The sequence below is a fragment of the Zalophus californianus genome, chromosome 2 (assembly GCF_009762305.2).
Source record: "Zalophus californianus isolate mZalCal1 chromosome 2, mZalCal1.pri.v2, whole genome shotgun sequence".
Classification (NCBI taxonomy): domain Eukaryota; kingdom Metazoa; phylum Chordata; class Mammalia; order Carnivora; family Otariidae; genus Zalophus; species Zalophus californianus.
In genome coordinates this window covers 123,301,392-123,324,503 of record NC_045596.1, presented here as the reverse complement: position 1 = coordinate 123,324,503, position 23,112 = coordinate 123,301,392, and the positions used below count along the sequence as shown (strand labels likewise).

At 38.7% G+C, this 23,112-nt stretch overlaps 1 protein-coding gene across 3 annotated transcripts in view; it reads left to right on the top strand.

Moving 5' to 3' along the window:
• The first annotated feature begins 9,578 nt into the window (after window positions 1-9,578).
• Window positions 9,579-23,112, top strand: part of PRMT9 (protein arginine methyltransferase 9) — a 36,643-nt gene continuing 23,109 nt past the window's right edge. The window contains exons 1-6 of one of the 3 annotated variants that reach the window (XM_027598081.2): window positions 9,579-10,002; window positions 12,323-12,471; window positions 15,983-16,219; window positions 16,742-16,909; window positions 19,169-19,271; window positions 21,719-21,825. In XM_027598081.2, the coding sequence (XP_027453882.1) occupies window positions 9,814-10,002; window positions 12,323-12,471; window positions 15,983-16,219; window positions 16,742-16,909; window positions 19,169-19,271; window positions 21,719-21,825 (953 nt within the window). In that variant the 5' untranslated portion in view covers window positions 9,579-9,813. Of the gene's footprint in view, window positions 10,003-12,322; window positions 12,472-15,982; window positions 16,220-16,741; window positions 16,910-19,168; window positions 19,272-19,365; window positions 19,383-21,718; window positions 21,826-23,112 lie in introns of those variants that run through there. The other 2 variants (XM_027598082.2, XM_027598083.2) reach the window with 2 other exon arrangements.

Sequence of the window (23,112 nt, the reverse complement as noted above, 5' to 3'; positions counted from 1 at the left end):
AAAACACCATGCATTTTTACTGTTCGTATTAAAAATCAGCCCTTTTTCCCCGAATAAGTATGTGACAGTTTGCTATAGGCCTTTGGCTAATTTTCAAAGTCACAAGAAAGTTGATTCTGATAATTTTTCATTTTTTTCATTTTCCCATTTTTCATTTGCTTTTATGGGGGGGTGAAATTTGGAGTATGTTACTCTGCTATTTTCACTGATATCACCTCAGGTCGTTCTTAACACTGATACTAGATAGTCTAGGACTAAAAACACTGTAGGTAACTAGTACATCTTTTAGACCTGTGTTGAAATAGAAATGATCAGGAAGTTCTGAATTTTGTGTCCAGAAGTCAGTTCTTTATAAAAATTCTATCTTTTGACATCTTGAAAAATCCAAGTTTATGATGGTTGCACAGCTAAGTAGATGCCCAAAATTAGGTTGTGCACCTGCTCTAGGCAAGGTCAGACCCGGATAAGTTTTACCTCTAATATAATCCTCAACTTTTCAGATTCTTAAATTCTAAATAGTTAATTCAAATTCTCAGAAATGATTCACACTAATCCAGCTCACTAAAAAACTAGTTTATAAATCATAATACCAACTAGTTATTTCACAATGCAAGCTATTTCTGGCAAGATAACCAACATCAGCCCATTTTTTGGGGTCGCTGTTTCCCAGTTTGTTAGTGCCCTTGGAAGAGACCAATACAAAGAACTGCTGGTGAGCATAGTGCAGAACAATGTAGTTGGGTGTTCTTGTAAAATATTTCTTCTAGCCAGGTATCAGAGAGAACTTCCATCCCTAATTCTAATCCTCATTTGTGAAATGTCAATTACAGTGCCTGCCTAAAAGTATTTGTGTTAGGATTAAATGAAATTAAACGTCCATTACCTTGATATCATTACAAAAGACAAAAACCAATACAATTTCAGCTTAGACAAAAAGAAAAGCTTCACGATTCACAGAATCCAAGGAATGGCTGAACAACCAAACCATTGGAAGAGCAGAAATACCATAATTTCCTTTTTGTCCTCGTTTGACTTTTCTCTGTGTGTCAGCTCTGTTCCCTACCACTGCAGCCTGGTTTTCTCCATATGTTAAGGAACGTGGTCACTGATAACTCCCACGCACTACGTTTTACAATTTGGTTACCAGAGCGCTCGCTTCAGCAGCACATATATAATTTGGCTACTGTAGAGTCTTTTTTTTTTTTCCCCGTCTCTCTCAATTCCTGTTAGAAAATAGAAGGGCTCCGTTATGTGCTCAACCCTGAAGGAATCAATTATGGCCAAAAAACTGGGAACATATAAGAACATGGGAATTTTCCCACAAGAGCCATGGAGGTTAAGCTGACAGAGGAACAGTGTGGCAAATTGTATTATTGACTTATTTGTTCTTCCCTTTCCATGTACATGTGACTTGAAGTGTCCTTTTCCTTGTGAAGACTATATATATATATACACCCCGCCCATCAAGGCTGAGCTTAGTCATATGGCATGCTTTAGCCAATGGAGTGAAAGGCCATGACATACAACACCCTTGTGTAGAAGCTTTAAGAGGCATCATGCCTGGCTGGCTTATTTGGAAAGGCATACGACGCTTGATCTTGGGGTTGTGCGTCTGAGACCTACCTTGGTTGTAGAGATTACTTAAATAAATAAATAAATAAATAAAGTTTTTTTAAAAAAGCATCATGATTTTTCTAACAGGTTTCCCCCATCCCCACCATGAGAATGGCAGATCTCACATTAGGACCTGCTTCTTCAACCTGGAATCCAGGATGAGATAAGACATGGTGCACTGTAGACAACTTCCCAAAGCCTGAAGCACCATTGTAGGCAACTTGTAGTCTGTATGTAATATAAGCAAGAAAGTATTTTGTTTTGTAAGCCAGTGAACTCTCAGAGTTGTTTGTTATGTAGCATAACCCAGTGAAAGTTGACAAGTATAAGCAGTTCCCAGAAAAAGAGAGGAAGATGTTGGCCTGTGAAATATTAAATTATTTAAACATTAAGTTACTTAATGCATTCACTATAGACTTCCCTGGAGAAATGCCAATAAATTCTAACTTTCCAACTCTCACTTTTAATAAGTCACAAAAAAATCCTCATAAAGATGAGTTATAATACAGCTTCTCCCTACTATCTGAAGGTAGAATGTTCCTATGAAATCCCTGTAAGCCGAAGTGGCATAAACTGAAGAGTATCCCCCACTTTCCAAAAGTTTGAATTCCATCACTTTACTTTCACCAAAACCCCTATATTAATACTTGTTTTCACTAACCAAAAGAAATCTGAAGATGACTTTATACCTGTATATTGAGAAAAATATAACATTTATATTCCTTATATTTATCTATTCTATATGCTCTTACCCTGATTGGATTTGGGAGAGACCGTGGTCCTACTGGCAACTCATTTATAAACCATTCCTTAGAATAGCGCATTTTTACAAAATGATCCATCTTACCCAGGATTTTACTTTCCTCCACTACTAATTTCAGAGGATTCTCCCAGAGGCTTTGCTGTTCTCTCTTCCTTCTACATTTTGGTTTGAGCATTTCTACCCTCTGCACACTTTCCCTTGAGGATAATAACCACTTATACAACTTCAACCTACCATATAATTAAAACCTCCAAATATATTTCTAGACCAAATCTTGCTTGTGAGCTCTAGACACACTTTCTTACCTTCTTACTGGACATCTTCACTTGATATCCCATTGATATCTCAAACACGGCCATTTAACTCATCTTTCTCTTCAAATCCTTGTTGTTGTTGCTGTTGTCTGAATTGTCTATCCTGTTTAGCAGCACCACCATGTCCCTAGTTGTTCATGCTAATAGTTTTGGCGTCCCCTTAACTTTCTCCCCTTTCCTTATGTCCTTGGTATTTCTATACTGTAATTGTTTCAAGTCCTATAGATTCTGTTCTCTACACATTTTCCAAGTCTTCCTTTCTCTGATCTTCCTGCTACTGCTTTTAGTTCAGTTCACCACACATTTCATTACTTTTTAAGTTCCAGTCACTATTCCGAATGCTGGAGATAAGGAATAAATAAAGTACTTCCTAAGGCCTAGAACTCACTTTTTAGTCAGGAAGACAAACATATCATTTCACTTACATAATTGGGTAAATGTTAAGATAGAGCTATAGACAGGGGACTATGAGAAATCAAAAAGAGAATGCTCCTCCTAAACTAGCAATTTCTGGAAGGAAGAATCTTGAACTGAGTAAGGGTGATACGGAGTAACAGAGCAAACTAAGATGGAAAACATTATATGAAGAAAGACTGCCTTGGGTGTCTGGGTGGCTCAGTTGGTTAAGCGACTGCCTTCAGCTCAGGTCATGATCCTGGAGTCCTGGGATCAAATCCCACGTCAGGCTCCCTGCTCAGCAGGGGGTCTGCTTCTCCCTCTGACCCTCTTCCCTCCGACCCTCTTCCCTCTCGTGCTCTCTATCTCTCATTCTCTCTCTCAAATAAATAAACCTTTAAAAAAAAAAAGAAAAAAAAAGAAAGAACTGCCTTAGCAAAGGTGTGAATGGTGGTAGTGAAGTAGGAAATGTTAAAGATTGAGGCTAGAAAGGTTAAGTGGAAACCAAATCATGTAGCTGGACTTAATTAAGGAATCTGGACTTAATTAAGGAATCTGGACTTAATCTTGTAAGATTGCAGTTTCAAATTGGGATAAACAAAGCCCCTCCTCATTTGGCGAATGGTGGGGGAAAGGGGACAGAAGGCCAACTGTGCTTTATGGCTTTGGTTCTGATACCTACTTCAATCAGAGCAGCTCAGCTAACTTTCACACCATCGCTTGCAAATATTTCCCTTAACTAAAGGGGTTGGGTGCTTATCAAAACCATACAAATAAAGAGCTTAGAGAAGATACCTTTGGCTTGGAAAGCATGAGGACTGAACAGTTTAAGAACTCTGCTCTGAAGACAAAGCACAGGATGAGACAATATTATTATTTCTGCATGGTTTTATGGCTTTTTCATGGTTCACTTCCAATCAGTACTCTGCACAAAAAATAGGTCATAGGACTCTACTGTGAACACTTGCTTTCCATCAAGCTCAAAGAACCTTCAGAGGGCTTGTTATGACAGTTTAAGATTTATCCTTTAAGGTCTCTTTTACCATGAAAAACACTGTTTTTGCTCCCTTTCCTTACCTCAACTGTGGGAGAAAACCAAATTAAGCACTTATTGTTTGGCTCTGAGACAGATGTCAGTTTATTTGGGAGGCAGTAGGCGGAGGAGGAATGACTTGTCTTCTTACCCCCATTAAAGTACTCTAGATCCAAGCACTGTTAAGACTTACATGACTTGTCAAAGATAGTCACTGGCTCCTCTTGGGTGGAAGGCTGGCTCCTCTGAGAAGAGTTAGAGTTGTCCTCCAGGGAAAGGTGGAGTAGTAACAGCAACAATTAATATTTAATTGAGGGCTTCATATGTTTCAGGCACTTTAAGTGCGTTAACTCATTTAATCCTTACAACAAAGCTAAGATACAGGTACTGTGTGATCCTCATTTTATGAATGAGGAAATTCAGGTACAGAATTTAAGGAATTTAAAACATTCAAGATACCTAGATGGTAAGTGGCAGGGCTAGAGTTTAAATTCAAACTGTCTGGCTCCAGTATTTGATCTCACAATCACTGAGCTATAGTGTGTTTTTAAGTGGGTCTTAAGGCGAGTCCTTGGGCGCCTGGGTGGCTCAGTTGGTTAAGCGACTGCCTTCGGCTCAGGTCATGATCCTGGAGTCCGGGGATCGAGTCCTGCATCGGGCTCCCTGCTCAGCAGGGAGTCTGCTTCTCCCTCTGACCCTCTTCCCTCTCGTGCTCTCGTGCTCTCTGTCTCTCATTCTCTCTCTCTCAAATAAATAAATAAAATCTTTAAAAAAAAGGCGAGTCCTTTAAGGCAGAGTATGTAAAAGGCCAATCCCAAAAAGGCTAGCCTATGACCAGAGCTTAGATTTTTTTTTTTAGATTTATTTATTTATTTATTTGACAGAGAGACACAGCGAGAGAGGAAACACAGCAGGGGGAGGAGGAGTGGGAGAAGCTGGCTTCCTACCGAGTAGGGAGCCCGATGCGGGGCTGGATGCGGGGCTCAATGTGGAGCTCCAAGCGGGGCTCAATCCCGGGCTCGATCATGGGATCATGAACTGAGCTGAAGGAGACGCTTAACGACTGAGCCACCCAGGCGCCCCAGGGCTTGGATTTTTTTAAAGTCAATTTGTCTCACCTCTACCTTTGAAAGGAAAGCCTGTACCTTGATGGTCCAGTTCCTCCAAGGTTGCTACAAAAGAAATTGGGGCAGTGTCCTTATCAGTTCATTTACCTCTAAGGGTCAATCTTAAGTGGCTCAACTATTTTATTTTGCCCAAGGTGGACAATTGAAGTAAACATTCCTATGGCTTTTTGTCTCTAAGGACACCAGATGATCTTCAGTTCATTTACTCAAATAATACATTCTAAACCAAACCACTTCTGTGTGTAAACCTACACATTCAACATGACCCTTTCCTGAGGAAAGACGACTATATTTTTAATTAGGATTTAGGACATTTTTTTAAAAGCTTTATTGTTTCTTTCTTTTGTTTCTTTCTTTTTTTTTTTAAGATTTTATTTATTTGTTTGACAGAGAGAGAGACACAGCAAGAGAGGGAACACAAGCAGGGGGAGTGGGAGAGGGAGAAGCAGGCCTCCTGCGGAGCAGGGAGCCCGATGCCAGGCTCGATCCCAGGACCCTGGGATCATGACCTGAGCCGAAGGCAGCCGCTTAACGACTGAGCCACCCAGGTGCCCCTGGATTTAGGAAATTTTTGACACAAACAACTAAGAAAAAAAGTTTGTAAAATACAGCTACAGGTTTTGGGGAACCACTGCATGGGAAATTTGCATTTTAGATCATTCTAGCTACAGCATAAAAGATGAGTATAAGGAGTGTGTAATTGAAGGCTGGATGATGAAAAGGTCATTAAAATAGACAAGGTGAAAGATTAAAAGAACATGAACACAGACAATGGTAATAAGCATTGAGAAGAGAAGGCATATTAAAAAAAAATTAGTGAGTAAAACGAGGTAAAACTTGGTAAATACTGATGGTTGCTTTCCCTTTGTCCTACTGAACCATTTTCTACCTTTCTTTGCTCTATTCTGTGCTTTGGAGGGTGTGACTCTACAGGCTCTATCATCCAAGTTCCCTTACTGGCTGGCATCTTATTGAGGGCTGGAGGGCAGTGGGAGACAAGGACAGCAGGAGATAAAGGTCAGGGAATTCTCCTCTACTTGCAGTACACCTCCATTTCACGGCCCCTCTTCCAGAGCTACAGCTTTTTCTGGGTTCCAGTAACACAATCCTCTTATTTTGCTTCCTCGGGACAGGGGGTGGTAATAGCTTCCAGCTATTGCTGTTCTGTGGGTACCTCACAAGCTGCATTTAGTCCCTGAACTTCTTCCACCTCAATAAAATGTCCTTTGGTTAAGCTCTCTAGAATTAAGCCCTTTGAATCTTTTTCCTGCAGAGACCTGACTAGTCATGATTGATGGGGAATAAGGAGAAAAGTGCAGAGAATTGAGGTGATTAGATTCTTTGCTCCCTAATGGATTTTAGGGCTCTGTGAGGACATGCTCTGTTCAGACTACTTGGAGTCTGTCCCAGCACCAGCACCTTGGTAGGCATCTCTAGCAGAGGCTTCAGGCAGGTTCTCCAGAACCAAGCATGGTGCTTGGTGCACAGTAGCACTCAATAAGTGAATCTTTCTTATCTTGTCTCTGAAACTCTTATCACATTATTACAGGCCCTTGTGCACACAGATCCTGAATTTAGCACTGATCTAGCTATTATTAGAGTTTTATATTTAACTTTGAATTCTAGATTTTGAAATGTACACAGGACAATAGAAAGGGGCTATTATAAAACAACAACAACAACTAAATAATCCTAACTGTAGTAAAATAAAAAAGATTGAAGGCACTGGGAAAATTAAGCATGGGGAATGTATCAATGCAAATTTCAGTGCCCAAGCAGTTGGTCCTGGTGGTAGTGTTTTGTTGATCAAGTTATAATTTTTTTTCTCCAACAAGTAATTCAATATGATGAACATTCTATTCTTCATCACATAGCAATCACTTCAAAAGAATTGAGAGAATCTTCACAATTCTTGTTAAGCCATAAACAAATTATATTTCTACTCCCTACATTGCCCTTACACTTTATACTACAATACCTTAAATACTTCAAATATATCAGATATAATAGAAGCCTGTACCATACACCCCACCCCTATCACGCACTTTGGACTCAACTCAGAGAGCTTTTTAAAAGTACTCATGTCCAGGGGTGCCCGGGTGGCTCAGTTGGTTGAGCATCTGCCTTCAGCTCAGGTAATGATCCAGGGGTCCTAAGATCGAGCCCCACATCAGGCTTCCTGCTCTGCGGGGAGCCTACTTCTCTCTCTCCCTCTGCCTGACACTCCCCCTGCTTGTGGTGCTCTCTCTCAAGTAAATAAATAAAATCTTTAAAAAAAAGTGCTCATATCCAGACCCTCCCCCTGCCCCCCCCAAGCCAATTAAATCAGTATCTCCAGGTCCAAGGACTAGACATTGATACTGTTTAAGAGCTCCCCAGATGATCCTAAAATGCAGAGTTCAAAACAAGGCTCCAAACCACAAAAGAAAACAAACTAAATCACCCAAAAAGGTATGACTCTCCACAGAAAGTATAAACACAAGATACTTGTGCCCAGCAAGCTATTTATCACTTGTTAATGAACTTCCTGTGAGCCTTTTTTTTTTTTTCACTGTTAACCTTCAACTTTTGCACATTGGAAAGTTGATTGAGAGCCTTTGTTGAGAGTCGGTTTTGCTTCCTAGCTCGGCATGTGTGGTTTGTTGACAAGCCGCCCAGAATGTGGTAAAAGACAACCTCAATTAAACCTGCCTCTGAGTCAGCAGTGGTTTTCTAATTAGTGGGGTTTTTCTTGGAACCCTAAAAGATGGTGAACTCGAACCCGTAAGTGAAGGAATCAAATAGACTCTCAAAGGTAATTAAAGATTATAGTTTTGATTGTGAGGTGGAAGTTGGGAAGAAGGCAATTGTGAACAAAGGAGCAATACCTTCGATATTTTTTTTTAAAGAAAACTTTGATTTTCTTGAACTAAACTAAATATAAAATCCACATTCTACATTTGTTTTGCAACATGCTTTTGGGTTCTTTGTAATGGAATATAGTACTCTTTTAAAAAAGGATTAGACTAGTTGGACTAGAACGCACTTTATTTTTTTTAATTAAAGTTCAGGGGCCTTTTCGTGTTCTACTACATCCTACAGGGACTAGCATTTTAGGGAAATATATAGTTATATCTTAAATTGTTTAGTACAAAAAGCAAATTCAGATAGGGAGAGAAATAAGGACCTCAATGATTGGGAAAATCTACAAAACCGGGTAATGGGGAATGTACTTTCCATTAAAATTTAAAAAAAATTTTTGAGTCCTTACTTTGAGCTAGACTCTGCTAGGGGCAAAGGTTACAAAAATGGTTAAGAATAGTTACTGCCTTTGAGGAACTTTCGGACTAGGAGAGCAGGTTACAATCTAGTGACCTGGACTCCGAAGAATTGATTAGTATTTACTTTGGTAGGTGCTCAAAGGAAGGGTGGTTCAGATAATCAGATCAATAGAGAAGGCAGAGACTTGGAGGAGACCCCAACGTTTGTTAGTTTGATATGCAAATGCTCTATTTGTTGTTTTTTGTTAAGTAAATTACTCACCACTGACATGTTTTAAAATGGGGACAAAAATGACTGCTTTCAAAGCGTAATTCCTACCTTCCCCCCCTTAAAAGTTTTGAATCCATCTCTTAGGGGGCCACACTTGAAGGTAGAAAAACGTTTTCTATGTATTAATATAATCACTATATAGCGGTGATACATGTAACAATGAAATAAACCCTAAACTCGTATTAAAATAAGTCAGGGAACTTGGGTTTGAGCCACGCCTCTGCCACTAACCGGTTGTGTGATGTTGGGCAAGTAAGTTCTCAGGGTGTCCTCTTTTCCATCTTTAAGATTGTGATTTAAAAAGGCCCACCTCACGGGGTTTTGTGAGGGTGATTTCAAGTAATGCCTGTGAAAGCACTTGCTCTACCACATCTAAGGTACGTTTGTTATCTCGGGGTTCTTTCCAGTCTCGCCATTTTTGAGATCTGATGAATCAGGATCCAGAGGTCTTAAGCATCACCACAAACGCCTGCCTTCTGTCCTCATAGCCACCCAGGTTCCTCAAGGTCGGGTGCAGCTTCGCGCCGACTGGGTCTGCATTGTGAGGTCTAGCAGTCGAAGTCACACGGTCCTGACCACCAGGAAAGAGAAAGAAAAGTTCAGTTTCAGCGCGGGGGAGCGGGCAGAGAAGGAGGAGACTGGGAGAGGAAAGCGACAGTAAAGGAGACCATCAGAGACCGTACCCTTCGCGCACGCGCATTGGCCGCTTCGCACCTCCCTCCCTACGGGAGGGGGCGGACCGCGACGTGCCCACGTCGGGCGCACTGACGTTTGCTTGGCGTGCGGTGCGGGCCGGTGCCGGTAGTTGCCAGGTTCGGAGGTCTGTGGAGCCCGTCTGGCGGGGAGGAGGCGGGGCTTCCGTTTGGCGGAGGTGGACGCGCACACACGCCGCATAGGGATAACTTTCCTGTACCGGCTCTCGTGCTCTCTTTAAGTCACTTGGAAGTGTGGCCATCGGGACAGTTTTGTCGTTCCGTTTAGAAAGCGTCTTCCCTTTGGTTATACAAGGGCCAGTTCCAGGGCGGTGGCTCTGTCATGCCGAACTCGCGGCCCAGGCCCCGTCGGGGTGCCCGGAGTGGCGCCGGGGCAGCCGGGCGGGACGAGCTGGTGTCCCGGTCCTTGCAGAGCGCAGAGCACTGCCTGGGCGCCCAGGACTTCGGCACCGCCTATGCCCACTACCTCCTAGTACTCAGCCTGGCACCGGAGCTGAAAGACGACGCGAAGGTGAGGAGGAGGTCCCTTCTTTCACTTGCTAGCAGATCCTCTGTTCTTCACGTAAAATAAATTGGGGGAGGTGGGTGGCTGAGATGGGTGGCAAGTTGGTTGCTATTAATATTTACTGCTCATTCTTGACTTCTCTTTTGTTCACACCCACAATCAGCCCATCAGAAAATCCTGTCGGCTCCATCTTTGAGATATATCCAGAATCTTACCACTTCTCACCACCTTCTCCTTTACTGCCCTGATTAAAGCCTCAATCATCTGTTGGCTGTTGCAGTAGGCTCATAACTAGGCTTTCCCCTGTAGCCTGTCTCAACCCAGCCTGCGTGAGCATTTCATAACAAGTCAAACGATGTGACTTCTCTTTTTCAAAACTTCCATTTTACTATAAACGCTGTATTGCAAACGAGGCCGCCGGTGATCCTCTCCCTCCTCTCATACCTAATTCTAGCATGTCCTTGCCTCAGGACCTTTGCCCTGTCCCAACTGTAGGCAGAAGGACCGTTGTGGGTAGCTGCAGTTGAATAAAGTTTGGAAGTAGCCTAATCATTTGATGATGCATTTTTTAAGCTTCAACTACTGGATTGTGATGGTTATTCTCTTTAAATGCTATAAATTTCTTCAAGTTATTTCAGAATCTAAATTTAATAAAATGATTTCACTTAATTTTGCATTCAGCGTTCAGCCTCAAGCTACTTGCTTTATTTCACCCAGCGTTTCTCAACGTTAGCGTTACTGACTTTTTGGATGGGATGATTCTTTGTTTTGGAGAGTTGTCCTGTGCATTGTAGAATGTTTAGCAGCATTGTTGATCTCCTCTACCTGCTAGATGTCAGTAACATCTAGATGTTTGTGGTTAACATAAATTTAGTGTAAATTTCAGGAGCAACTGGCCCCAAGGAGGAGAAGGTGCTATGTTGAGATACAGTTTGCTCTTATAGGTAGGCAGCAGAATAATGGATCAACCCAAGTGTGGTTTCTTTAGTTCATAGTTCCTTAGTTCGTCCTTTGTAAAACAGTGACAATACTTTTTTTATACATGTTTAGTGTACATCAAAAGTATATTTAAAGCTTGTGTTTGAATACCTTGTGTTCAGTAGGGTTCAGGAACTACTTCTGTTTCCTGCAGACCAGAGTCCGTATTTCTTCTTGTTGGCCTTAGCAAAAGATCTCTTTAGTCTTATTTCCTACTATTCACTCTATTCCCCATGCCCGCACTTCAGCCACATCAAGATAGTTACCTATAGATTCCCTGACCCAGTTCATGTCATCTGTGCTTTTTTCCCCCGATAACTGTAGAATCTTCTTCCCTATCCTTTTCTATCTGGTAAACTCCATCAAAATTCAGGTACAATCTGAAGTACAATTTTTATACTTTTCTGTATAAATCTGTGAAGATGATGTAAAATATGTTCACCATAAAACTGGAATGACTAAAGCCTTTCTTCTTTCTACGGTGTTGTGGTATGGAGAATGGCTGGAGGGAGGTGAGATTGGAGCTAGGGAATGCTGTTTCTGTCGTCCAGCAAGTATTACGAGGGCCAGACTACGTTGTAACAGTGGGGATGAAGAGACGGTGACAGATTTAAAGATGTTGAGATAGAATTGGCTGGATGTGAAACTAATTGCATTGGAGTTAAGGTAGCGTTATAAAATGACTTAGTGGTTTGAGGTTGGGTGGTACCTTAACCTTATATCCTGTGTGAGAGGATTGTAGTAGGTTCACTTTAGAGCATTTTGAATTTTTTCAAAATTTTATGTTAAATTTCTCCCAACAAGTCTTCTGTGAGCATAGGAACAGGATTTATGTCGTTCGTTGCTGTGTTTTAGCTCCAGTTCTTTGCACACTGATTGTTCAAGAAATACTTGAATTGAGCTGAATTTGAGATGGATGAAGGTACAGTTCCTTGTTGAGATGACTGATAGCAAGTTGTGTCTGTGAGTCAGGTTCAGAAGAGGAGAGGGTATTGATTGGAGATGTAGACGTAGCATCATCCATCAATGCATGGGTGATAGTTAATGCACCAGAGATGGATGAGAAAGGAGAAGGTGGCCAGAAACAACTCCTAAAGCATAGGAGCCCACAAAAGAGAGGTTAGGTAGAGAATGTGATGTGGTAGCTAAGAATGGAGAGAGTTTACTTGTGCATGTTATTGCCACACAGGTGGTAAAATTCATTTATGCATTTATTAAGCAAACTATCTACTAAAGCTAAATAAAATTTAAGGTAATCAGTTAATAATAGTTCTATTCTCTGTGGAATCATCAAACGTTGTATGTTCTTTATGTTATTGACTAAATTACTGTTTTCTCTTTCACATAGGAAACTTTTCAGTATACACTGTTCAGATGGGCTGAAGAGCTTGATGCTCTCAATCGAACACAAGACTTACTTGGTTGTTATGAGCAAGCTTTGGAACTGTTTCCTGATGATGAAGTGATTTGCAATAGTATGGGGGAGCATCTCTTCAGGTTTGTAGTGATTTTCAGTATTGTTAAAAATTATTCTGTATGAGTCTTTTTTTTTTTTTAAAGATTTTATTTATTTATTTGAGAGAGAGAGAATGAGAGATAGCACAAGAGGGAAGAGGGTCAGAGGGAGAAGCAGACTCCCTGCCGAGCAGGGAGCCCGATGTGGGACTCGATCCCGGGACTCCAGGATCATGACCTGAGCCGAAGGCAGTCACTTAACCAACTGAGCCACCCAGGCGCCCAAGAATTATTCTGTATGAGTCTTGATCAGGGAAAAATCACACAGTAGTCTGAAAAGGAAAGTTTAATATAAAGAATTATTAACTGTGACCAGGGATCAGAAGAATATAAGAATAGCAAATACAATATGTGATAACAGATTAATTTTAGTATTATATTGTATACCACAAAATAGCCACTGCCCCAAGGACTGAGACGGAGTATCTAAGGAAGAGTTCCCCTCACTGGGCTAAAATTGAGACCTTGTTGGACAGGACATAGGTATGGATTGCAGGATGGCAGTGAAGTAAGTCACTGTGGTACCTTGCCAGGGAACTTGTGAATCCGTTCTCTGGATCTGTCCATTCTCCATAGAAACTGTATAATAGGAAAACATGAAAACCCCAAATTTTTGTTGTAGATTTGTTTTAATAAATTTGGTTTCACTTCTTTGTGCAAAGAAGGAGACTTCTTGTTTAAGAAACACCATGAAAATGCCCTATTCTCTATAGTGAGATCATTTTACATGTTCCAGCTGTTGTCCTCTGGTATTATTGCTTTGTTCATCTAATCATGTTAAGTTTTATTCAATGAAAAGTTCTATATAAGAAGTACCTTTATCAAAATGAATTAGGCTCAGTGATGTAGCTGTATACAGTTTAATAGTCTTAATCAACATGGCCTGGGGGAATGAAATAAGTACTCATTTAAGAGACAAATATTTGATAGTTTCTAATTGTGGAGTATGATAATAACCAGGAAAATGAGGCAAATTGTCAACTGAGGCTTGTTTGCTCACACTAACAGCTAACCTGATCCTGGTACTACACAGATTCCATCTCTACTAATTAGCAAGTACTTGCCCTTTAAATGAAATTTAGTTTAAAAAGACTTTTAAATAACTTGTCACATTAGTTACAAATCTACATTTTAATTTCAAAATTTTCTTTAGTTCTTCAGTCCATAATAAGGGGAGTAGTCTATAGGATTCAATTATATTTCCAGATAATATGATGTAATGATCATAACATTCTAAAACGTATGTTTAAGTATAAACTCAATTCAACAGAAAATTGGAGCTCTACATACTTTTGACAGGTTGTAACTTGGTGACCTATTGTTATATTAGTCTGAGCAGTTACCAGATACTGAGACAAAAAAATGCTTGTTTGCTTCAGGAGGTGTAATTTTGCAAAATTTCTAATTTAGACATTGAGAATTCAGAACTTGTGATAGTGTGAATGTGGCTTTTGCTATACAGTTTGTCTTTGTTCTTTACAACAGTGGTTCTTGGCTTTTGTTCTCTCTACTTTTCTCATCAAAAGCAGATACAAAACATATTTAAGTTGCTAATTGGTAAAGTAATTTTTTTTTCTAGTTAAAAGAAGAAAGGTGATTTTATAGTTTGTTGATACTGACACACTTGTTGAGTCTATCAGTATGAGATAAACTTTAATTGAGTGGACCATATATCCTTCACATTATCATTACGGTTTAAGAAAACTGAATGATATATTAAGAATCAAACTTAAGGGAAGCACAAACCCCAGAAAACTAATAGGGGCAGGTTTGGCATTGATTTAGCAGATTGTTGATATTTAAACATTTTCAAATATGCATTGCTAGGTTTGTCTCACCAACTAATGATTATGTAAAATGTAGTTTTTTTTTTAACATTTTATTTATTTGACAGAGAGAGATACAGTGAGAGAAGGAACACAAGCGGGGAGTGGGAGAGGGAGAAGCAGGCTTCCTGCTGAGCAAGGAGTCCAATGTGGGGCTGGATCCCAGGACCCTGGGATCATGACCTGAGCCGAAGGCAGACACTTAATGACTGAGCCACCCAGGCGCCCTTAAAATGTGTTTTGTATTGTATTGTGTGCAATGTCAGTTGCAGAATAAGAATAAGATAACCCTGTCTTTAAGATACTTAAAAATAATAGATAACTAACCTTAAACATTTTTTTTAACCTAAAACATGAGTGCCTATCATTTGACATAGGGCCATTACCTTTTGTTAGAGTGTAGTTCCCTGTTTGGAGTTCCATAATGTCTTTTTTTTTTTTTTTTATGTAAACCATACCTAGAATGAATAATCTGATTTGATTTCAAATGCTTAAAGGTTCAGGGCACCTGGGTAGCTCAGTTGTTAAGCGTCTGCCTTTGGCTCAGGTCATGATCCCAGGGTCCTGCTCAGCGGGAAGCCTGCTTCTCCCTCTCCCACTCCCCCTGCTTGTGTTCCCTCTCTCGCTGTGTTTCTGTCTGTCAAATAAATAAATAAAATCTTAAAAAATTCTTAAAGGTTCTTGTGAAGAAGTATGAGTGTAAAAGGGTTTTACTAGCTCACATCTCTTCAATTTGTGGACCACACACTGGGGCAGGTCCACAAATTATCAGTTAGTAACAGATAAGTGTAGAAATTGAGAGTAAGTGTTTAGAAATGTATATAGAAATTTGATACTTTAAATCCAAGCATGTGCTCAGGGAACTCACTTGTGGAAGAGAATGTGGACCAGTTTGGTTGCTGCTGAAATCTGATGTGTGGGTTGCATGCTAATCACGTGCAGTAGAATTGTATTGGTCTACAAATATTTAGATATTTCAAAAAAGGGGAGATGAGTTCTTTACCACGGAAAGTTCAAGAAGCACTGTTCTAGATAGTTGATTGTTTTCCCCCCTTTTATTGTTGATTTGCTCACATCTCATTCAGTAGCAATTTTTGGGTGACTCACCTTTGATTTTTTCCAAAGCGTTCAGCTTAATGTCCTCAGAAACAACGGCTCTCTCTTTGCAGTTATATTTATTTAGTTTCTATAATGTTTAATTAAAATATGTAATTATAATAACAAGTACAACAGGTATAAACTGGTCTGGCAGCAAACACAACTGATAATTCACTCAATTACTGAGAGAAAAGGTACAGAGGCACACCACAGAGAAGCCTACTAGCTATAGGCATTAGTATGTTTTACACAGGGAATGATTTTTAGAAAGCACTGGCTTTCTAGTGAGTTGGTTAAATGCAGGGTGACTCAGAGCTCTTACTATTCTTTAGTAAAATAGTAATTTATAGTTAGCCTCCTAGAATACATAAATACAATAAGGGTTCAAAAAGGAAAAAAATGATCAAGGATTGTAATCCTCACAAAAGGCTTCTCAAAGGTGTTGGTGCTTGGGTTGAGCAGGATTTAGGGTGCTGGAGAGATTCTCAGGCCTGATGAGTGGCATGAACAAAGGCACAGTAATTGATATCATAATAATTGAATATTTTGTCTGTCATTTTTTACTATAGAATGGGCTTTAGAGATGAAGCAGCTGGGTATTTTCATAAAGCAGTGAAGCTAAACCCCGATTTCAGTGATGCAAAGGAGAATTTTTATCGTGTTGCAAACTGGTTAGTGGAACGCTGGCACTTTATCATGCTTAATGACACCAAAAGGAATACGATTTATAACGCAGCAATCCAAAATGCAGTTTGTTTGGGGTCCAAGAGTGTTTTGGACATTGGAGCAGGAACTGGAATTCTAAGGTTTGTTGTAATTGTGTTTTAATTATATGCACATATACACTAAGGTAAATTAAAGCTTTTTACCAAATATGGAAAATTTAACAGTGGAATTTAAAAATAGAGCTTATTTCTCATAATCTTGTGATTATTCATGCAACTACCATTATTGTATTTTTCACTGTAACTTTAATTTAGCAAGAACTAGACATAACTACTCAGAATTTGGGGTGACTATTGAAATTTTGAATGATGCCTTTTAAGAGTACTTTTTGCATTAACATTCTGGTTGAATCTAGTTGTCTAAGTTAAAGCCTATCAACATTTTCCATGCCCATTGTGTCTTCTTAAAAACACGAATGTCATGATTTATTGTATGATTTGTTTCTTGATACAAATATTGGTTCATTTTTTTAATGTGGAACGAATAATGGTTGTGTTAAAGAATAAAAGGAAAACCCCATGTCTAAGCATCATAATTCCACTAAAATTTGAAATACTACAGTGAATTATTTTTTCTTGATGGAGCACTTTTTTCTCTTGCAGCATGTTTGCTAAAAAAGCTGGAGCACACTCGGTATATGCTTGCGAGTTATCCAAGACCATGTATGAACTTGCCTGTGATGTAGTGGCAGCAAACAAGATGGAAGCAGGAATCAGACTCTTACATATGAAGTCACTTGACATAGAAATTCCAAAGCACATTCCTGAAAGGTACTATATAATATTTATATAATATAATTTTAGTTTTTGTAATTTTTTTTAAATTAAGATATTCCTGTTTAGAGCTTCTAGCCCAAATAAAAATGCTAAAACCCTGATATTGTAAAGATAGGAACATAGGCTCACTTAGCATAAGATGGATTTTCATAATAAGGTCATATTCCTGATAAATATTTAGAGATCTTGAAAGAAACTCATGCTAAGAGATTTACTAAATAAACTTGACCTTTAGGAAGTTACTTTACTTTTGTTAATTTCAGTATTCTGGCTGTAAAAATGGATACTACCTACTGTGTGGTCACTATTTAAAAATTGTAGTTAAAAATAATACATGAGGAGATCAGGCTTGATGGACTTGTCATATTTTGTGTTATCCTTGGCTAAAATGGAAGCTCTCGAAGTATATTGGCCTGGGTTCTTCAAATGCTTTGAATATTATAAGTCTTGGCTTTTTAGTATATACTCTTGCTTTAATCTATATCACAAGGGTGATGGAATTTTAGAGCTAGAATGGATTTACAAATTATCTGGTCCAACACTATCATTTTAGTGACAGTTTGCTTAATGTAGCACTTTCTTTACTACCTCTCCTGGGTGGTCTGTCTTCTCATCTTACTTAAATTCAATTTATATTGAAAGAGGACTTTTATACTCTGTTGTCATTTGGACTGTGATTTTTTAAAAGTCTTCTTCCATATGTATAGTAATATTTGTTTACATAATACTCATGCTTTTCAATGGGCTCTACATTGATTTTCCTGAAAGAAGTCTTATTAGATTGTTGAGGCAGAGAGACACATTTTATAGAAATAAAACAGTGTACTGAATTATCGTAGTCCGCTCGGGCTGCCATTACAAAATACCACAGACTAGGTGGCTTAAACAACAGACGTTTATTTTCTCACAGTTCTGGAGGCTAGAAGTTCATGATCAAGGGTGCTCGCAGATTTGGTTTCTGGTGAGAACTCTCTTCCTAGCTTACAGACAGCTACATTTCTGCCCTTTCCTCTGTGCATGAGAGGAGAAAGAGAGATTGGCTGTGTCTTTTCCACTTTTATAAGGATACCAGCCCTGTCACATTAGGGCCCCACCGATATGACCTCATTTAACTTTAATTACCTCCTAAGGACCCTAGCTCCAAATGTAGTCACTTCAGGGGTTAGGGCTTTAACTTATGAATTTTGGTGGTACACAATTCAGTCCATGTCATGAATCAGTTACCTTGATTTAACCTTCATTTCTCTCACAGGTAGTGTTATAGAAGGACCTATGGGTTTTGAATTAGGAGATAGGGATTCCAATACTATGTTTTTAATTTATTTTGACCTTGAGCAAATCTAGAGATTTTAAGATATTGGACTAGATGATTGAGATAACTTCCACATTCTAAATGTATGCAACCATAAAAATTGAAAATTTTGTGTATTTATATAGTATTGGGTTTAGGCATTATGGGGGATACCAAAGTTTTTTCTGTCCTCAAGGCACCTATAATCTAGAGAGGAAGAAAAGGAATATTCATGAAACTTTTCTTTATCTTTTAATTACCTAAATAAATGATACTGGCAATAAGTGCTAAAGAAGTTCAGAGAAGGGAGAAATTATTTTGGTATATCTTTGGGTGAAATTTTCTAGAAAGAATGGTCAGAAGATCACAGCTCTGTGGACTTAAGCTTTTGTGAAAACTCAAAGGTAGTAGGTAAAGCAAGAGAAGCAACAAGAGCTACAATGAATGTGTAAGAGGTAAACATGGGTAATGAAGGGAGAGAGAGGATTTTGAGAGGGAGGTCTTCTCAGGTATATTACATGTTATTTGTAGATTAAGGAAAATGAGAACTGAGAATGATTGTTCATCTTGACAAGTAGAGTTATTTATGATAGAGAATATTTTTATAGAGCGCTGGGGATAGAAATCCATTTACTCAGCGTTAAGGAGGGGACTGGTAAAGGTAGTGGGTATGAAGCACTCTTAAGGATTTAGGCAGTGAAAGAATAGCCTGAGAAGGTTGTGTGTCTCCCAGACACATGCACTGGCTGGAGGGTGCCAGTGGAGAACAGAGGAGCCTGTGGAACAGTAGAGTCAAGTTCCGTAAGATTTGAGGGTAGATATTAAAAAAGTGAAATGTATGAGAAAATGTTAATATGTGGACTGTTTATAATATACTTTTCCTTTGTTCTCTCAGCTTTGACATCTTTACTTAAATAGCATGATATTTTACTTACATGTATCTTTAAAAAATCGTTCTATAGAGTGTCCCTAGTTGTAACAGAAACTGTCGATGCAGGTTTATTTGGAGAAGGAATTGTGGAGAGTTTAATTCATGCATGGGAGCATTTACTTTTGCAGCCAAAGGTAAGCAGCATGATAACACTTAAATTTGATTAAGAATTCATTATTTCAGCAGGTATTTATTGAGTCCCTCCTGTACTTGCAAAGCAGTATGAAATACATCCTTCTCTCAAGGTACATAACTGTGTAGTTGGAAAGAAATCTGTGCAAAAAGCCATTTAATCATGTAATGTAATGTATTTGTGTACCCCCATGGGGTATATAGGCAAAGAAAACTCCAGGAAGGAATTCAGTATTTGAGGTTACATTGTGGGACAGATATTGTGGAATTCTTGAGTAGGGTTGAGGAAGGGGGAAGTACTTTCAGTCTCAGTAGCCCTCAGTGCTTGGATTTTTGGCAAACTATTAAAGGGGAGTGTAGTGATAACTGGCTTGGTATGGTTTTAAGGTACCAATTGGACAGGAATAACTCTTTAAATTGCCAAATTGTGTTTTCCAATGAAATCCTCTAATGTGGCCCACGAATTGTAGATCTGGTTTTTATAATATGTAATGTGAATGAGTCTTTTAACATATCATAAGAACTTATGTTTACAGGAAATGATTTGAATTAAAAGTACCTAATTAAAGGCTGAAAAGAAGAGTAGTTTGTTTTTCAAGTAGGTAATAGTGATTTTGGCTTCTCAGTTAGAGTCATACCCAACAGTTTTTTTGTTGTATACAGATTTATGGTTGCCCTCCTCTTCCTATTTGTACTGTTGAAAAAAATATGTATACACACACACACACACACACACACACACAGCAATGAAAGTGAAATAAACTTTAAAAAAAATAAAATTAGTATTAACTTGGCATCACATTCATTGTTTATTTTTTTAATTACTATGTTTTTATTTTAAATATAATGAACATACAGTGTTATATTAGTTTCAGGTGTACAACATACTGATTCAGCAATTCTGTACATTACTCAGTGTTCATTATGATAAGTGCACTCTTAATCCCCATCGCCTGTTTCACCCATCCCCCCACCCCCCTCCCCTCTGGCAATCACCAGTTTGTCTCTGTATTTAAGTGTTTTTTTGTTTATCTCTTTTTTGTTGCTGTTCATTTGTTTCTTAAATTCCATATATGAGTGAAATCATACGGTATTTATCTTTCTTGGACTTATTTTTTTTTAAGATTTTATTTATTTATTTGACAGAGCGAGAGAGAGAGCAGGAACACAAGCAGGGGGAGTGGGAGAGGGAGAAGCAGGCTTCTGGCCTAAGCAGGGAGCCCGATGCGGGGCTCCATCCCAGGATCCTGGGATCATGACCTGGGCTGAAGGCAGACGCCTAATGACTGAGCCACCCAGGCGCCCCTTTCTTGGACTTATTTCACTTAGCATTACACTCATTATACTCAACAATCCATCTGCGTTGTTGCTAATGGCAAAATTTCTTTCTCTTTTATGGCTGAGTAATATTCAAGCTTTTTTTATTGGGGTACAATTAACATATAATATTATATTAGTTTCAGGTGTAGAATGTAGTGATTCAAAATTTGTATATATTGTGAAATGGTCACCACAATAAGTCTAGTTAAGCTTTTCAATTGCATTTTTTTTTAAGATTTCATTTTTTTTTTTTAAGATTTTATTTATTTATTTGAGAGGGAGAGAATGAGAGATAGAGAGCACGAGAGGGAAGAGGGTCAGAGGGAGAAGCAGACTCCCCGCTGAGCAGGGAGCGCGATGCGGGACTCGATCCCGGGACTCCAGGATCATGACCTGAGCTGAAGGCAGTCGCTTAACCAACTGAGCCACCCAGGCGCCCTTAAGATTTCATTTTTAAGCAATCTCTAACCCTAATGTGGGGCTTGAACTCACAATCCTGAGATCAAGAGTTGTATGCTTTACCGACTGAGCCAGCCAGGCACCCCCCAAAAGAAACTTTTTAATTTTTTTACAAGGTTTTATTTATTTTATTTTAGAGAGGAGGTGGAGCAAATGGGGGGAGTGACAGGGGAAGAAGGAGAGAGAATTTCACAGACTCTGAGCTCATTGTGGAGCCCAGTGTGGGGCTCTAGTTCATGACCCTGAGATCATGACCTGAGCTGAAACCAAGAGTTGGACACTTAACTGACTGAGCCACCCAGGTGTCCCAAAAGAAACTTTGTAAAGATTTTATTTATCCATTTATTCATTTGAGAGACAGGGAGAGCATGTGCGAGTAGGGGGAGGGGCAGAGGGAGAAGGAGAGAATCTCGTGGAGTCCGACACGGGGATAGATCTCATGACCCTGAGATCATGACCTGAGCTAAAACCAAGAGAGTCAGATGCTTAACCCACTGAGCCACCCAGATACCACCCCCAAAACAACTTTTTAAAGAAAAAAATACCTTAACTTGTTTATACTTACCTCTTGCTTTTAAAGTTTTTTTCTTACTAATTTTCTTTCTCATAATCATGCACACATATTTTTACATACATGTAATTGAATATAATGTTTATTGTTATATTTTAGACCAGAGGTGAAAATGGTAATTGTGAAAAGTATGGGAAAGTTATACCAGCAAGTGCTGTGATATTTGGGATGGCAGTAGAATGTGCAGAGATAAGAAGACATCATAGGTAAGTGATTATTTAAATAGCAAATACTAGAAAACATTAATTTTAAAGACTAAACTGTACTTGAAAGTTTATTTAGTGAATATTTATTTGGATGAGAATTTGTAGTTTTGTGACCTTTAAATTCAGTGATGTTTATTCCAGTCTTAATTCCCTTTTTGCCTTTTTCTTACTTTTAAAGTGCAACTCTAGGGATACTGGGTGTCTCAGTGGGTTAAACGTCAGCCTTCGGCTCAGGTCATGATCCCAGGGTACTGGGATCAAGCCCCGCATTGGGCTCCCTGCTCAGCAGGGAGCCTGCTTCTCCCTCTGCTTGTGCATGTGCTCTCTCTCTCAAATAAATAAATAAAATCTTAAAAAAAAAAAATAAAGTGGAACTCCAGAATTAAAACCAGCTTTCAGTTTTTTAGTGGAAAATTGATTTTGATACAACTTTGTATTTTTTTTCATTTGTGATCGTTTAAAGAGGCTCCCTTCAATAACTTAATGGTAGTAAAGTTAACATATAAATATTTTAAGACATAGTGATGAGTAAAAGAAAATAAAAATTATCCTAAACTCCTCGCCATTAGGTAGCTACTGTTTATCTTTGTTGTATACTCTTCCTTACTTTTCTATGCATGTTACAGGGTGATAAGTAAAAATATTTAGTTATTGGTAGGGCATAGGGCACCAACCAAACAGACAGTGGCCTTAATTAATAGATTGGCTGAATTAGTGTGTTGGTTGAGTGTCAGCTCTGTGTAAGTAAATGTGTGTGTGTATAAACTTAATTTTGTTTCAAAAGTATCAGTAAATATATTTGCTTTTTCTTTGTGAGCCTCTTCATGTTAATAGATATGCTTCATGATTTTTTAAAACCAATTTCTTATAGTTCTCAGAATTTAGAGTTTTTAGGTTGCTTCTGCTGTTCGGCATTTAAGAACAAGGATAAATAATTCATACTTAGGTCTGTGTGGACTTGTCTTTATTATTTTCTTGGGATAAATTTCTTAATAAAGAATTGAGTTAAAGTCTTTTTAAAAAAAGAATTGCGTTAAAAGGTATGTACATTTTTCAGTTTATGGAGACACATTGCTGAATTGCCCACCAGAAAAGCTAGGTTGTATCTAGCTGAGATTTCTTGCTATCACATGATTCTAGATTCTTTGCTATTATTAGTTTCTCTTTATATTTTATAGGTAAGTCACTAAATTTGTTTGCCTGAGCAAAATAGAAATTGACTGGTATCAACCATTTTGAAAAAGGATCCCCTCATCATTGATTCATTTATATAGCAAATAAGGGCCT